The sequence below is a fragment of the Dasypus novemcinctus genome, chromosome 8 (assembly GCF_030445035.2).
Source record: "Dasypus novemcinctus isolate mDasNov1 chromosome 8, mDasNov1.1.hap2, whole genome shotgun sequence".
In the NCBI taxonomy this organism is placed as follows: Eukaryota; Metazoa; Chordata; class Mammalia; order Cingulata; family Dasypodidae; genus Dasypus; species Dasypus novemcinctus.
This window is the reverse complement of record NC_080680.1, coordinates 18,369,258-18,385,020: the sequence shown is the minus strand read 5'-3', so window position 1 is coordinate 18,385,020 and position 15,763 is coordinate 18,369,258. Positions and strand designations below refer to the sequence as shown.

General features: G+C 39.5%; 1 protein-coding gene across 1 annotated transcript; it reads right to left on the bottom strand.

Annotated features, from left to right (window-relative positions):
- Positions 1-752: 752 nt before the first annotated feature.
- On the bottom strand, positions 753-15,074 carry PRXL2C (peroxiredoxin like 2C). Its single transcript, XM_004470952.4, has 6 exons — positions 14,853-15,074; positions 14,361-14,429; positions 13,437-13,490; positions 13,165-13,270; positions 5,765-5,896; positions 753-2,074 (listed from the first exon to the last, which is right to left on the bottom strand). Exons 1-6 carry the CDS (start codon positions 15,030-15,032, stop codon positions 1,947-1,949), a joined length of 669 nt encoding a protein of 222 aa, XP_004471009.2. The 5' UTR covers positions 15,033-15,074; the 3' UTR covers positions 753-1,946.
- Between the last annotated feature and the right edge of the window lie 689 nt (positions 15,075-15,763).

The following is a 15,763-nucleotide window of genomic DNA, read 5'->3' as shown; positions in this document are numbered from 1 at the left end:
TGCAAGAAGTGTATGAATCCTCCAATACAGCAGACCAAGTTCCTAAGCCAAAATCTGAATTTCTTGTAGGCTGTGTCCCTTCCTGTCTTTTCTTGGGGAAGAGGACCCCTGTAATCCCCTCAGTATGCAGCCATTACAGTCCCAACTGCCCCTGGTGTCAGCAGTTTGCTGTTTCCTCTGCAGGTGGGGGGTCAGGTACTGGCTGCTGCTTCTGCAGCTTTGCTCACAGGGTTTTCCAGCCAACTGAAACTCCTTTCCTTTGCCCCTCTCTCTTCTGGGTGGTGTCTCACCTTCCTGGTGTCCTGTGCCAAGGTCAGCCTCCAGTTTCTGCCTGTCCTCTAGCTATTTTTGCTGTGAGAGAAGTGATCCCTCTGCCTCTCTACTCCTCCATCTTCCCAGAAGTCTATTAACATTTTTTAGAGGCCAGGGATTGAACCCGGAACCTTGTATGTGGGAAGCTGGTGTTTAACTACTGGGCCATATTGGCTCCCCTGAGCTGGTTTTTTCATTTGTTTCTACATTGGTTTGGTTAGGCAGTTTATCACTGCACTGCATTTATGTAACTGTACCTCCCTGAAGCCACATAGTAACATTTATGTGTCTTAGAAATGTGCTGTGCACTTATAAATTTTTGTGTAAGTGGAAATTACAGTATTCTGTAATTCTGTGTAAGCGAAAATTTAAGTCTAAAATCTGCAAAGGGATTGGGGTACCCAGTCTTTTTTTACCATACAAAACACAAAGTAGATTGATTTTAAATTTTATGAGAAATTTCATTTTTATTAGTTATAAGCATAATTGTCCATGTACATACATATGAAAACAACATTCAAATATTTGGAGACATTAAGTATATATTTTCTGTGTAACTTTACAGGCTTTATATAAAAGTTTTCTATGTTCAAAACAGTATTATACTTGTCAATAATTACCAATATTTTCATTTTGCTGTACATTTCATGAGATTTTCTGGGACACCTCCAACATTAAAATGTATTAAATTTTAGAACAATAAATAATGACAATAATCCTCTAATAAAAGCAATTTGGAGGTGACAGAGCAACTGTCTAGCCATGTACAACCAAACCAGTGTACATTCAAATTAAAAAGGTTTCCTAGTTTAAACAAATTTTTAAATTTCCTTTCAAAAAGCACACTGATATTTTAAATATATATCTTAAATACCTAAAGCAAATATTTTTTTCTTTTACCAAAAAAAAAATTCTAGTGAAATTGATAGGGGGTATGTGATGACAAATGCTTTGAACATGGGCTATTTGAAAGGTATTCTATTTGCCACATTTTCTCTTAGTAAAGTAATCAGGATGAAAACGTGGACTGCAGCCTATTTACGTTGCAACTTCATCGTGCTTGTTATATAGGAAAATATTCTTCATGTAACTATAGTAATCTTTTCGTGGCCTAAAACATTAATTTTGCTCGTTATAGAGCAGTTGGAAATATGGAAATATATGGAGAAGTAAATAAAAACTCTGTAATCCTACTATATAGAGACAATATTCTGATGTATTTATTATTTTTTCCTAAGCATATAAAAATATAAACATATACATATAAAATGGAATTATATTGTTTATACAATTTGATATCCTGCTTTTTCACTGAATAAAATGGTCTTGAGTTGCTTTCGCTTGCCCTTAATGGTCTTATAAAAATGTATGATTTTAATGGCAAAAAAGTTTGTTGAATGGATATATCATAAGGTGATCTTATACACACCCCCAAAAAACATTATTTTTAATTTTATAGCTTTATATAGCTTTACAGCCTCTCAACATGCAATTTGATTGCCACATTATCCCTGCATGTTTTCATAACTCCTTGAAGACTAGAAGGGTCAGCAAGTGAGACAAGATGCCACATTCCAAATATTTAAAGTTATATTCCCCAGGGTCCAATCGAAAGCAAGAGATTCTGTCTGGAGTCACACATGGATAACTGAAGGTCTGCTTGTAAAGTTCACATGCTGAACGCCTACAAGCTGTAGAACAGAGTTTATGGGCTTGTGATCCAATCGATTCCTATCTCTGTGTATAAAATGAATGTTATTACCTAGAAGAGAGAAACAATAAAAGGCTGAGGTTGGCATATAAAATATTATTCATTAGATTTATTGCTTACTACATCAATGAAGCTTTCCAACTTTTAATTAGGCCAAAGAGAAAAACTTCATTACCTGGAGTATATTATATTCTCTATATAATGCATAATAATTTTTAATTATGGTAATAAAGCATTACATGGATTATAGTTAAATAAGAATGATACTTAATGTTTTATGAGCTCCAAGGGGAAGGATTCTTAATTATAACCTTTTGTTAGGTGTTATTAAATATAATTAAATAAAATGTCCTATGAAATAGACAAGAAGAATATAGAAGAAGCAGGAAAATCACATCTGTTTCTTAAAATCCAGTAATGGAATAAATCACTCACTTAAAATCTACTCCCAAATATTGATTTAATAGGCTAGCTGTATTATAAAATAGCCCAAAAGAGGCTGAAAAATTAGATGTCTACAATCTTTCTATCTGCTCAAATAAGTCAATTTGTAGTATAGGTTTTATTTACTTTGATTCTTAGACTTAAGACCAGAATTTTACTTTAAAATAGTACTTTAACTATTATAAGAGTCATGTTTCATACATTGTATTTATTTGTAGTCTAAAATAATCACTAGGTTTAATATCATGAATTGGCTTACTATCAAACAAGGCAAAATGAAATACTGGGTTAACTATGATATTTTGTACAAATAAGTGCACCTAGTTCTTTCCCTTAGAAAAGGAAGTTTTTTAATCCCCTAGTTCAGTATAAAAATATTCTCCCTAATAAGTATGTTCACAACTTTGCACACAAAGGAATTCTTCTTGGGCTCTGCATTGTCACACAAATGAAGTGTGGCCCAATGATCAGAAATATGGAGATGAGGGAGCCAAAAAAGACCTCCTTCCAGTTCTGAGGATGAAAATAGGCCATCCAAAAATATGACACAATTTCATTCTGGGCTAATTTACAGGACTCATTACAATCATAAAACAAGGCTTCTTTTTTGGCTGATCTTTATCAGGTGTAAACTCATGAGAGGGAGGGGAGGGAAATCTAATAAAGAGAAGGATTTTAGTTCCTGTGCTCCAGCTGTACAAAGTCATAAAGTCATAATACTTGGTCAAAATTCTTCTAAAGCCTTCATTTTAGACAACTGGAATTTATCAGAGTAAATGTTAATTCAGTAACTCCAAGAAGGAATGTTCACTAATGTGGATAATTTTCAAGAGGAAGAAGAACCAAGAAAAACCAGCTTATTGGCATGTGTTTGTCCATGCCGGCAGTACTTGAACACTGTAGAGATGTAACACTGAACACCGTTAGCAGAATGAAGCCAAAGGAATTTCAAGCAATCCAAACTGATCAGTAAAACAGCCAAGAAGTTTATAGTAATTCTTACTGAATGAGCTGTCGAGTCTCATTTCCTGTCCCTGATGCTGATTTGCTTTCTGACACTGAGCAAGTCTCCTAGTTTTAATAGGATAATAACACCAATCAAGATGGCAGAATGAGATTCGTCAGGGCTTCATCGCCCTACAGAAGAAAAGTGAAATCATCTAGTCTGAGAAGCAGAAAGGAATGAAGAAAAGTGAACAGAGTCTAAGGAACCTGTGGGATACCATCACGCGTACCAATATATGCATTGTGGGCGTCCCAGAACAAGAAGAAATAGAGAAAGGGGAAAAGAGACTAAAGAAATAATGATTGAACACTTCCCAAACTTAATGAAAGACAGGACTATACACATCCAAGATATTCAAATAACTCCAAACAGGATAAAGCCAAACAGACCCACATTATGGCATGTTAAAATCAAATTGTTGAATGTCAAAGATAATAAGAGAATTCTGAAAGCTCAAGAGAGAACCAATGTGTCACATAAGGAGAGTAAGTGCCAATCTCTCATCAGAAACCATGAAGGCAAGAAGGCAGTGGAAAGACACATCTAAAGTGCTGAAAGCAAAAAATAGCCAACCAAGAATTCTATATCAGGCAAAATTAATTTTCAAAAATGAGGGAGAAGTTAAGACTCTCCCTGATAAAAGCTAAGGGACTTCTTCACCATTAGACTGGCCCTACAAGCTAAAAGGAGTTCTGGTGGTTGAAAGGAAAGGACCCTAGACAGTAAATCAAAGCCACAAGAAGAAATAAAGATCTCTAGTGAAGCTAATGACAAGGGGAAAAAGAAATTACCAGTATTATGGTACTTTTTATTTTAACTCCTCTTTTTACTTTAATGCATAAAATATAATGATAAATCAACGGCTTGGGGCTTATAATATATAAATATGTAATTTGTAACAAGAGCTACATAAAATTGGATGGATGGAGGAATTCAGGATCATAGTTTATATATGCTATTGAAGTTGTTAAATTAGTAGCAAAGCAAACAATATTGTTATAGATTTAGAGTGTTAAGATCCATGGTAACCAGGAAGAAAATGTCAAAGAATATGCAAACTCACAGAGACAGAAAGTAGAGGACAGATTAACAGGGGTAGGAGGCAGGGACAATGGGGCATTAATGCAAATTGAGTGTAGGGTTTTGTCTGGGGTAAAGGGAGAGCTACAATAATGGATGATAGAGAGGGAACTGCAACACCGAATTGTGACTAATCCTACTGGATAGTATACTTGGGAGAGGTTGGGATGGAAAGAATTATGTTGTATGTATGATTTCACAATTTTTAAAAAAACTAAAGAGATAATGGCAAATGCAATACACGATATTGGATTGGATCTAAGAATGGAAGAAAAAAACACTCAAAAGGACATTATTGGGACATAAGAAAAAACTGGAATATGGATTGGAAACTATTTCAATGTTAAATTTTTGAAGCTTAATAACTGCACTTAAGGTAGTTATATCCTTGTTGGGAAATGTACATGGAGGTATTATATAAAAAGGAGTATAATGTATGCAACCTGCTCTCAAATGGATGGATGGATAGATACAGCAAGGTGGAAAAATGTTAAAATTGGTAGATCTGGGCATCTGGGAGAAGGGGATTGTTGGAGTTCTCTTTATAGGGTTTGTAATATTTTTACAACTTTTTTTTTTTTCCATTTTTTCCAAATGATTTATTTGAAATTATTTCCAAATAAAAAGTTTTAAAAAAAAATAATATTCTATTGACCAAAAAAAAAAAAAAAAAAAGAAAAAATTCTTGATGATTCTCCTTTATTTTTTCTCACCTCCACTGAACTTTTCAAAAAAGTGTTATAACCATATATATAAATCATGAGAACAGAAAATCATACTTTTGATTTCCCCTATCTCAAATACCCAAAATCAGGCATGGAATGATAGGCATATTACATTAATTATAGACATCTGAATACAGAGAAGTCTTTGAAAATAAAAAAGGAAGCCCCGTTCTCCCTGAAATTACAACATCCTGATTATTATAATATTAAGGTCCCCATTTTCTTAGGGTAGCTATTTTGTGATGAAAGTTGGTGGCCTCTGGACATCTGAAGGGCACAGCACAGAGAGGGAAGACCCTACAAAGTGGTCAGTTGCAGTTGTGCGGTTGTTAAGGACTATGGCAAAGAAACTCAAGTCAAGGATGTCATCAAAGAATATTTCAAATGCAAGAAATGAACAAATAAAAAACTTTGCTCTCAAAAAAAAAATAAAATAAAATAAAAGGCACAGCAAATGTACTGCTGAATCTGCGCTTTGATGCTTACCTGGACCTAAAATGAGGGTTCCGCCTTGCTGAGCGGGGTCTCCTTGAAAATCAAAAAGAGGGCCAGTCACTGCCCTCCACAGGCTCCGAATGCTTCCTGAAAGTATGTTTGACTTTACATGGGGGCTCTGTCCTGAAATATTGGGAATTGTCTTTAGATGTTATCATTTTATACTCAGTAAGATTTTTAAAAAATTTATTGAAGTATATCACTCATACATAAACAATAAATGCACAGTAATATTTATGAACTTACAAATCAAACATACATAACATCACACAGGACTCTCATAACTCAACCTACCACCAATACCTTGCATTATTGTGAAACATTTTTAACTAATAATTAAAGAGCATCCTCAAAATACTACTACTAATCAAAGTAACTTACACTTGGTGTGTTTTCCCCCCAACCCACCCTATTATTATTATTTTTTATATCACTTATATAGGAACACATAAACAATAAGTAATATTGTAATACACATTAATAGTAATAGTTAACTTACAAACATATATAACATCACACAGGACTCTCATACCTCACCCCACCACCAACACCTTGCATTGTTGCTAAACATTTTTAACTTATGATTAAAGAGCATTGTCAAAACATCACTACCAAACAAAGTATTTTCCCCCAACCCACCCTATTATTATGTTTATATCATGTATATATGAACATACATGAACAATAAGTGTATAGTAAAAGTTGTGAACTTACAAAGCAAATATGCATAACATCATACAGGGGTCCCATACATCAATCCTCCACCATCACCTTGCATTGTCCTGAGATGTTTGTTACAAATTATGAAAGAATATTGTCAAAATCTTACTCCTAATTATAATCCTTATCTTATATTTGGTGTATTTTCTCCCCATTCCACCATATTATTATTTTTAAAAAATATTTTTTATGACAGAAGTTATAAACTTATAAAACAATCATGTATTTGTGCAGAATTACCAAACAACACCCCTCTATCAACACACCACACAGTGGTGGAACACTTGTTACATATAAGATAATATTATCTGATTGTTACCACATCCATAGTGTACATTTGGCACACATTTTCCATACTGCCCCATTATTAACACAGTACATCTTTGGCATAGATGTAAGAATATTATATTATTACTGCTAACCACAGTCCATAGGTCACTTTGGTTGTATCTTTCCCATGTTTCTCCACATTCCCACCACTCTGCAACAGTGATATAAATTTGCTCTAGCTCACAAAGGACACTCTTTTTTTTTTTTTTTTTTAAAGATTTATTTTATTTATTTAATTTCCCCCCTCCCCTGGTTGTCTGTTCTTGGTGTCTATTTGCTGTGTCTTGTTTCTTTGTCCGCTTCTGTTGTCGTCAGCGGCACGGGAAGTGTGGGCGGCGCCATTCCTCGGCAGGCTGCTCTTTCTTTTCACGCTGGGCGGCTTTCCTCACGGGCGCACTCCTTGTGCGTGGGGCTCCCCCGCGCGGGGGACACCCTTGCGTGGCACGGCGCTCCTTGCGCGCATCAGCACTGCGCATGGCCAGCTCCACATGGGTCAAGGAGGCCCGGGGTTTGAACCGCGGACCTCCCATATGGTAGACGGACGCCCTAACCACTGGGCCAAAGTCCGTTTCCCCAAAGGGCACTCTTGCATCTGTACCATCAACCACAATTCTCATCCACCTCTTAGTTTACTGTGCTATTCAGTTCCTAGATTATTCTCTAACATTCTGTAATTGGCATTTACATACCTAGACTACCATTTCCAGCCACATACCCATTTATAAACCACCTGTTACTATTTGTTACCATCCACTCTATACATTTCCACACTTTTACAGTAAAGCTAATTAAAACTTCTACATACATTAAACACCAGTAATCCATTTCAGTCCTCCTCTTATCTCCTTCAAGAATCCACCACCTACCACCAGGACTGAAGATATTTTCCTATAATTTCTTATAGAAGCTTTATGGCTATTGCTTTTTAGTTTTTTAAATCCATTTTGAGTTAATTTTTGGATAAGGTGTGAGACAGGGGTCCTCCTTCCTTCTTTTGGCTATGGATATCCAGTTCTTTCAGCACTATTTGTTAAAAGGACTGTTCTGCCTGAGCTGTGTGGGTTTGACAGGCTAGTCAAAAATCACTTGAGCATAAATGTGAGGGTCTGTTTCTGAATCATCAATTTGGTTCCATTGGTCTATGTTTCTGTCTTTATGCCAGGACCATGCTGTTTTTACAACTGTAGCTAGGTAATACAATTTAAAGTCTAGAGATAAGTGTTTGTTTTTCCTTTTTAAGATGTTCCTGGCTATTCAGGATCCCTGACCCTTCCAAATAAATTTGATAATCATGTTCTCAATTTTTTAAAAAAGTGCTGGTGGAAATTTTATTGGGATCACATTGAATCTGTATATCAATTTGAGTAGAATTGACATCTTAGTGATATTTAGTCTTCTGATTCATGAGCATGGAATTTTCTTCCAGTTATTTAGGACTTTTTTGATTACTTTTAACACTGAGTTGCAGTTTTCTGAATACAAGTGCTTTACATTGTTGGTTAAGTTTATTCCTGACTATTTGAGTTTTATCTGTCATATTTTATTTTCACCACTCTTTTGACATTTTTTACTTACTTTAATTGATATACTCTTTATTTCCAGACTCTCTTCTAGGCCTCTCTCTCCTGTCTTTTCTTTTCAGGCTCTAGCACACCTTTAGTATTTCCTGAACATCTGGTCTCTTGGTTAGAAATTCTCTCACTTTTTGTTTATCTGTGAATATTCTAATCTTGCTCTCATTTTTGAAAGACAATCTTGATGCATGTAAGATTCTTGGCTGAAGTTTTTCTCTTGTAGTATCTTAAATATATTATACCACTGTCTTCTTGCCTCCATGGTTTCTGGTGAGAAATCAGCACTTAATCTTACTGGGTATCCCTCATATGTTATGCATTGCTTTTCTCAGAATTCTCCCTTTGTCTCTGGCATTTGCATTCTGATTAGCATGTGTCTCAGAGTTGGTCTATTTGGATTTTTTTGGATGGGAATACATTGTGCTTCTTGGACATGGATATCTATGTCCTTCAATAGGGTTGGGAAATTTTCCACCACTATTTCTTCAAATATCCCTTCTTCCTCTTTTGCCTTCTCTTCTCCTTCTGGGACATCCATGACATGTATGTTTGCACATCTTTTGCTGTCATTTAGTTCCCTGAGGCCTTGTTCAATTTTTTCCATTCTTTTATTCATCTGTTCACTTTCAGAGGCCATTTCTTCAAGCTCACTAATCCTTTCTTCTCCCTCTTCAAATATGCTATTATGTGATTACAATGTTTTTTTTTTTAAATTTCAATTATTGCACCTTTAATTCCCATAAGGTCTGCTCTTTCTATGTATGTTTTCAAATTCTTCTTTGTGCTCATCCAATGTCTTCTTATTATCCTTAATCTCTTTAGACATCTCATTGAATTTACTAAGGAGATTTGTTTGAACATCTATGATTAGTTGTCTCAATTCCTTTATGTCATCCAGCTTGTTCCTTTAACTGGTCCAAAGCTTCCGTTTCTTGGTGTGGATTGTAATTTTTTGTTGGTGTCTTGGCATCTGACTTACTAGAGTATTTATTCTGGGTGCAATTTTTCTTTTTAGTTTAGGGCTTCCTGCCCTTTCTCCCTTGTTGGTTGTGCAGTAGGAGCCAAGGATGTAATTGGTGCTATAAGCTGTGGAGGCTCAAGCTGCCCTCATTGCCCCAGGGACCAATGAAGCTTCTCCCAACTTTCTCCTTTGCCAGGGGTAGGGACAGAGTCACAGCTGTGTGTAGTAATCCAAGTCATTTAGGTCTAGACTGTAGTTGTCCAGAGAGACTGATGAAGCTTCACACTCCTTTCTCCCCTGCTTTGGGACAATCTATGCAGTGTGGGTCCAAGATGATGGCAGTTGCCCCAATAGACTTCCAATTATTCAGTCCATGCAGGCAAATGTACCTGCAGTTACCCAGATAGGCTGGTGCAGGGCCTGCCAACCTCCTCCCTGCCAGAGGTAGAACTGAAGCCTAAGCTAAGGCTGCAGGCTGATCTGGGTGAAAGAAACTGGTTCTTACTGTCACTGTGATTTTCGGTCAGCCCGGCTTACCCTCAGGCTGGGGGCAGAGTCAAATGGTGGCTACCGGCCTCTTTCTAACTTGGATGGGTTCATACTTTAGCTGTTCTTAGGGTTATACTTTAGCCCGCTGAATTTACTCATTAGTAGCTGAAACTGGTGCCCAGTTGTCTCTTCCTCCCTCTTTTTTGGGAAATGGAGCTTTCAGTTCCAACCGCAGAACAGCTCCCAAGGTGGCTTGTGCCTTCAGTGGAGGATGGGTACTGGTCTCTGTGACATAGAGCACTCTACTTAAGAATCTTCTCTGCAGAAGAGCACTCTTCTTTCATTCCTTCAAGTATGTTGCAGGATGCTCTTCTGGTCTCCTGGAACCCCTGAACAGATGCTTCAGCTAGCTCCAGATAGCTCTGGGTGTTTACCAAGCGCCCTGCAGCTGGAGCTGATTCTAGGAGCTCCTTACTCTGCCTCCATCTTGCTGGTTTTCCTTTCAGTAAGATTTTAAGATGTTAGTATCTCTATAAATTATTCTCCTTTTTGAGTCATCTTACTTTCTTCTTTTTTTTTTTTTTTTTTTTACTTATGCAGGGTTTCTCAACCATTCCCTACTGACATTTGGGCCAGGTATTTATTGGTCCTGTGCATTGTAGGATGTTTAGCAGCATCCCTGGCCTCAACCCACGAGATTCCAATAGCACATACACCACCACCCTCATGGGACAACCAAAAATGTCTCCAGACATTGCCAAATATTCACTAGAGAATAAACCACCTCCAGCTGTGAACCACTGCTTTGAAGGAAGAAGCATTAATAGTCCAGATCATTTTCTGCCAGAGAAAAAAGTTTCTCCAATGGGCAGTGATTCCTTCTTTTTTTTTTTTTTTTAAGATTTATTTTTTATTTCTCTCCCCTCCCCTGCCAGTTGTCTGCTCTCTGTGTCTATTCACTGTGTGTTCTTCTGCGTCCACCTGTATTCTTGTCAATGGCACCAGGCATCTGTGTCTCTTTTTGTTGCATTATCTTGCTGCTCAGCTCGCCGTGTGTGTGGCACCACTCCTGGGCAGGCTGCTCCTTTTTTGTTTGGGGCGGCTCTCCTTACGGGGCACACTCCTTGCGCATGGAGCTCCCCTGTGCAGGGGACACCCCTGCGTGGCATGGCACTCCTTGTGTGCATCAGCACTGTGCGTGGGCCAGCTCACCACATGGGTCAGGAGGCCCGAGGTTTGAACCCTGGACCTCCCAGGTGGTAGGCAGACGCTCTATCTGTTGAGCCACATCTGCTTCCCTCAGATGGAGTCTTGATTGGGATATTTCACAGTCTTGAAACTTAGTTTTTACCCCAAATAAATTCCCTTTAGAAAAACCAACACATTTCTGGTATATTGCATTGGCAGCCTATGACAAACTAAGACAGCTGCCTACCTTAAAAACATGTGTAGGGAAGCAGCTGTGGCTCAATCAGTTGGGCTCCTGTCTACCATATCTGAGGCCCTGGGTTCACATCCTGGGGCCTCCTTGTGGAGGTGGGCTCACCCACATGCCACAGAGAGCCACCTGGCCTGGAAGCACTGCGTAGAGCCGACTCAGCAAGGTGACCCAACAAAAAAGGGAGACAAGCAAAAAAACCCAAAAACATAGAAGAGCGTGCAGCGAATGGACACAGAGAGCAGACAGCAGGCCAAGTTGCAAGGGGGAGGGGGAAATAAAATAAAACACAGACACAGAGAAACGCATAGCAAATGGACACAGAGAGCAGACAGCACACAAAAAGCCACAAAGAAGGGGGAATTAAAAAAAACAAACAAACGTGTAAAGGGATCATGCCAACTTTATCTCATAAACAGGTCCCAGATCTGTCCCCTCCTCTCCATTCCCACTTCAGGCCCTGTTATTTCTTTCTAGCCTTTTACCTCGACCTTGTCACAAATATCACTGCTTGGGTTTGGCCTGCTCTAATTCCTCCTCCACAATGGGTATGTGATTCCATCACTTTTCTGCTTCAAACACTTGCATGACTCCATCACCGTCTTCAGAATAAATCCAAACTCTTTAGCATGTCACATCAGACTTGATATGAATCAGCTACAATCTGTCAGTTCACACTAATTCTCCAACTGGCTCCCAGCCTCCAGCCAGAGACACTATCTGCAATGAGTCACGTCTTTTCCTGTGCCTGTGCTTTTGTACAAGCTACTTTCTGTCACCCTTCTCTAACCTTATCATCACCCAGCCAACTCTTTTAAGGGTGAGTTTGAAAAAAAACCAAAAAATCTGTACAGACCTTCTCTTCCCTCATCTTCCTAGCACAATTATTCTTAACACATTCTCTCCTCTATTATAATCCCAAACCACACTGTAATCATTTGTTTGCTTCTGTCTCCCAGAACAGATTATGAGCTTCTGGATGGCAGGAGCTGTGTCTTTTATCACTCTCTGTAGGGGAGCATCCATTACAGTGGGTTTCACAGAGCAGAGCTCAATAACACTTATGGGGAATGAATGATTTGAGTTTGCCTTGAGTTCTCTTACCTGGCATCTCAGAAACCAAGTTCTCTCCACCTAAAGCACACATAAACAGTTCAACTAAGGTTTATTATGGTCTATTGATTACGAGGAATTGTGCTAATGGTAGGGAATGCAAACTATATAAAGATGAATAAAACATTCAACTCTTTAACTATACTACAGGGCCACCTTAAGTGCTATAATAAAGATTAAGTATAAGGTGCTATTCAAGTACAATGAAGGAAGCAATTACTTTTGCTAAAGAGCTATTAAGATCACATTTGACTTAGGCTTCAAAGGATAACTAGGATTTCATCATTTAGAGAACAAAGAAAGCCATGGGGTTGAGGTAATAAAATATATGGATTTAATATTTTTCTCTTAATTACAGAGGTAAAATATAAAAAAATAAACACAAATGTCATTTTTCTCACTTCCATCCCTTCCCTTGAGGTAAACACAATGTTTTAAAACCTTCATTATTACATACATACACACACACGTCCATATGTATATACTATAGATCTTTGTTTATGAAAAGTTTTTGTTTCCACAAAAATGGAATCATACTGAAAACACTGCTCTGCAAATTTTTTTCATTGTAATAGTACTTCGCAACAGGCTTCTGTGTCATTACACTGAAGAATTGGACTCTTTTAGAATCTGGTATATCTGTCTAGACCACTTACTAGAATCATAAAAAAAAAAACTTGAGTTATGAATGTGCTCCCCTATATGTATATTCGCAAACATGAAAATACACCATCAGCTTTTCTACTTAACACATGTCAAGTCTTACCTGAGGCAGCAATTTCTTCACCTCTTTTCATTCCCAGTCTTTTATAAATTTCTCTCTCAGGATCAACATAGATTTCATAAGAATACCCAGTCAGTTTGCAGAAAGGCTATGGAAAGACAATAGCTGGGATTTTTATAGGAACAAATGAGAGAAAAGTAACAATAATCTAATGTAATTATAGTAAATTTTATCTACAATTAATGACTCAAATAATAAAATTTTTATATCTGGAAGAGATTTAATGTTAGGTTCCCGATCTGCTAGATATTTACCTCAATATGATGGTAGGACGATTGTCCAATCACTATAAGGGTGACATCTGCTTCCTTTGGGGAAAAAAAGGACATGTACATATTATTAGGGATGATATATGTTTTACACAATTTCCCCTAATCCAACTCTTTTATTCCATTCTAATGCCACCTATAGGTTTCTAAAAGAACAGAACAGCAAATTTGTATGAGCCAGAGCAAAGAAATATATGCTAAAATGTTCAATTAATTCAGGTAATTCTTTTGCCAAGTCAGAATTTCAAAATGATTTAATTAATAATTCTCTACACTCCCCCAAAAATATACATTAAAAAAAGAGAAAAGCTATTAAAGTTGGGTTATTTACTCAGAGAGTTTTACTTTTTTACATTCCAATTGATATGATCTGCTGGATACAGATCTTAGATTTACAAAGGCTGCCCGATACCTTCACTTAAAAGCTCACCTGGAGATAAACCTATGTATGTGTCTGAAGAAAAACATATGCACTTGGTTTTCACAGGAATAAAGGCTATCCATCCTATTAACAAAAACTATTTTTCACTTTTAAGCTATAGTAGCATTTCCTATAAACAAATATTTGGAGTGTAATAAAAGAAATAAAAGGAAAAATTTATCAGTAATTTCCAGAACTTATGTTTTTGATCACTATCATTCAGTATTTGAGAATAAGAGCAAATAAGTAACATCAAAGTGATTATCAAGATTAGTACGTTCCCAAGCAGGCAGTCATGGATAAATTAGGACAGAAGTAGATCGCTGAGGTGTCTCCTTTTTGGAAGTTTTGGAGAGGTGAGAGAATTGAAAATGTGGGTTTGTGGGTGTATGCGTACTCCACACACCCCCACTGCCCTTTTATAAATGACAGGTGGCTTTCAGATCACCCTAAAGTGGTCCCGAGGCCGTTCACTCTCGGAGACTTACTTGTAAAGAACTCTTGGGGATCTTGGCCAGATCTTCTACGTATTCCTTGCAAATATAACACAGGAAATGCTGGAATCCCAGGACAGGGCAGAAAGGAGAGGTTAGCAACGTAACATCCTCCAGGACCAGAAGGGACCAAGTATTTCGTTCTGCGTGGCGCGGGGGAGAGGCGGGTGGGGGGTGGGAAGGTGTCAAAGGCGCCCAATTTGCATTAAAATCGGGCTGCTCCCAGTCCCCGGCACTGCCGCTCCTCTGGCAGGGAAAATGGCCTTGGCGAGGCCGGCTGCTTTTTCTTTGGCGTTAGAGGAAACGAGACGAGCAGCTCCCATTCCGGAAGCCCCTAGCGGACCGGCAAAGCGGCCCAGCGGCGCCTCGATCTCCCGCCCGAGCCCCCGAGGGACCCGACGTGCGCCCCGAGCCGAGGCCGCGCGGGCCTGCCCCGCCTGCCCTCCCCGCGGGCGTCGACCCCCGCGCCCCGCCGCCCGCGCTCACCCGCACGAACACCACGACCGCGCGGCGCTCACGGAACAGCGAGCCGAACGGCAGCCGCTGCCCGGAGGCGTCCAGCACGGGCAGCTCGGCCACCGCGGCAGGCAGGGGCTGCCCGCGCTCGGGGCCGCTCGGGGCCGCGGCTGCGCGGCCGCTGACCTGCCGCGTGACCGGGGCGGCCATCGCGCCTGCGACCGAGCGGCCCGCGGCCGGCAGGGGCGCCCGAGGAAGAGCGGGACCGCGGCGGGCCGGCGGGGTCGGGGCGGCCCGCGGGGCGGGGCGGGCGGAGGGGCGGGCCCAGTGGGCGGGTCCCCGGGCAGAGCCGCGCGCGCTGCGCCAGGCGCCCCGGGCGGCCCCGAGGAGCGCGCCCGCGGGCCCAGCTGCCCTGGAAGCCGCAGACCGCGCGTCTGTTTCCCACTCGGGGGCGCGAAAAGCCGTCTTTGAAGAAGAAACAAACTCCAGAGTCGCCTGGACCGAGGCTGGTCCTTATCTACTCAGGAGAACCGGAGTTACCGAGCGGAAATGTTCTACCCAGGACACTCACGTCTGTTATCCAATAGGATGATTGTTTTTCATTTCGTTTTTAACCCACCCCCTGCTCAGCTCTGATATATATATATATATTTAGATATCATTTACATATAGTGTAATGAACAGACCTAAAGTGTAGAGTTCGGTTTAATTTTTCCAACATTTTATAATGGATTTTTTTTTCAAACGTAGAGAGGTTGAAAGAAATAACGAACACCCGTATACCCACCAGCTAGCGTCTACCGCTAACGTTTGACTCTACTTGATCACACAGCTCTCCGTAGATAGATGAGTTTTACCTGATTATCCGTCCCTGTCATTCACACCCCTATCAAAATATGGAACATTTTCAAACTTTGAGAAAATTCCCTCAGTTCCGCTCT

Coding starts and splice junctions, on each gene's coding strand:
- PRXL2C (XM_004470952.4), bottom strand. CDS start 15,032: ATGGCCGCCCCGGTCACGCGGCAGGTCAGCGGCCGCGCAGCCGCGGCC. Junction 13,271..13,436: donor CGTCCTACCATCATATTGAG/GTAAATATCTAG, acceptor GTCTTTCCATAG/CCTTTCTGCAAACTGACTGG. Junction 5,897..13,164: donor TGAAGAAATTGCTGCCTCAG/GTAAGACTTGAC, acceptor CCAATATTTCAG/GACAGAGCCCCCATGTAAAG.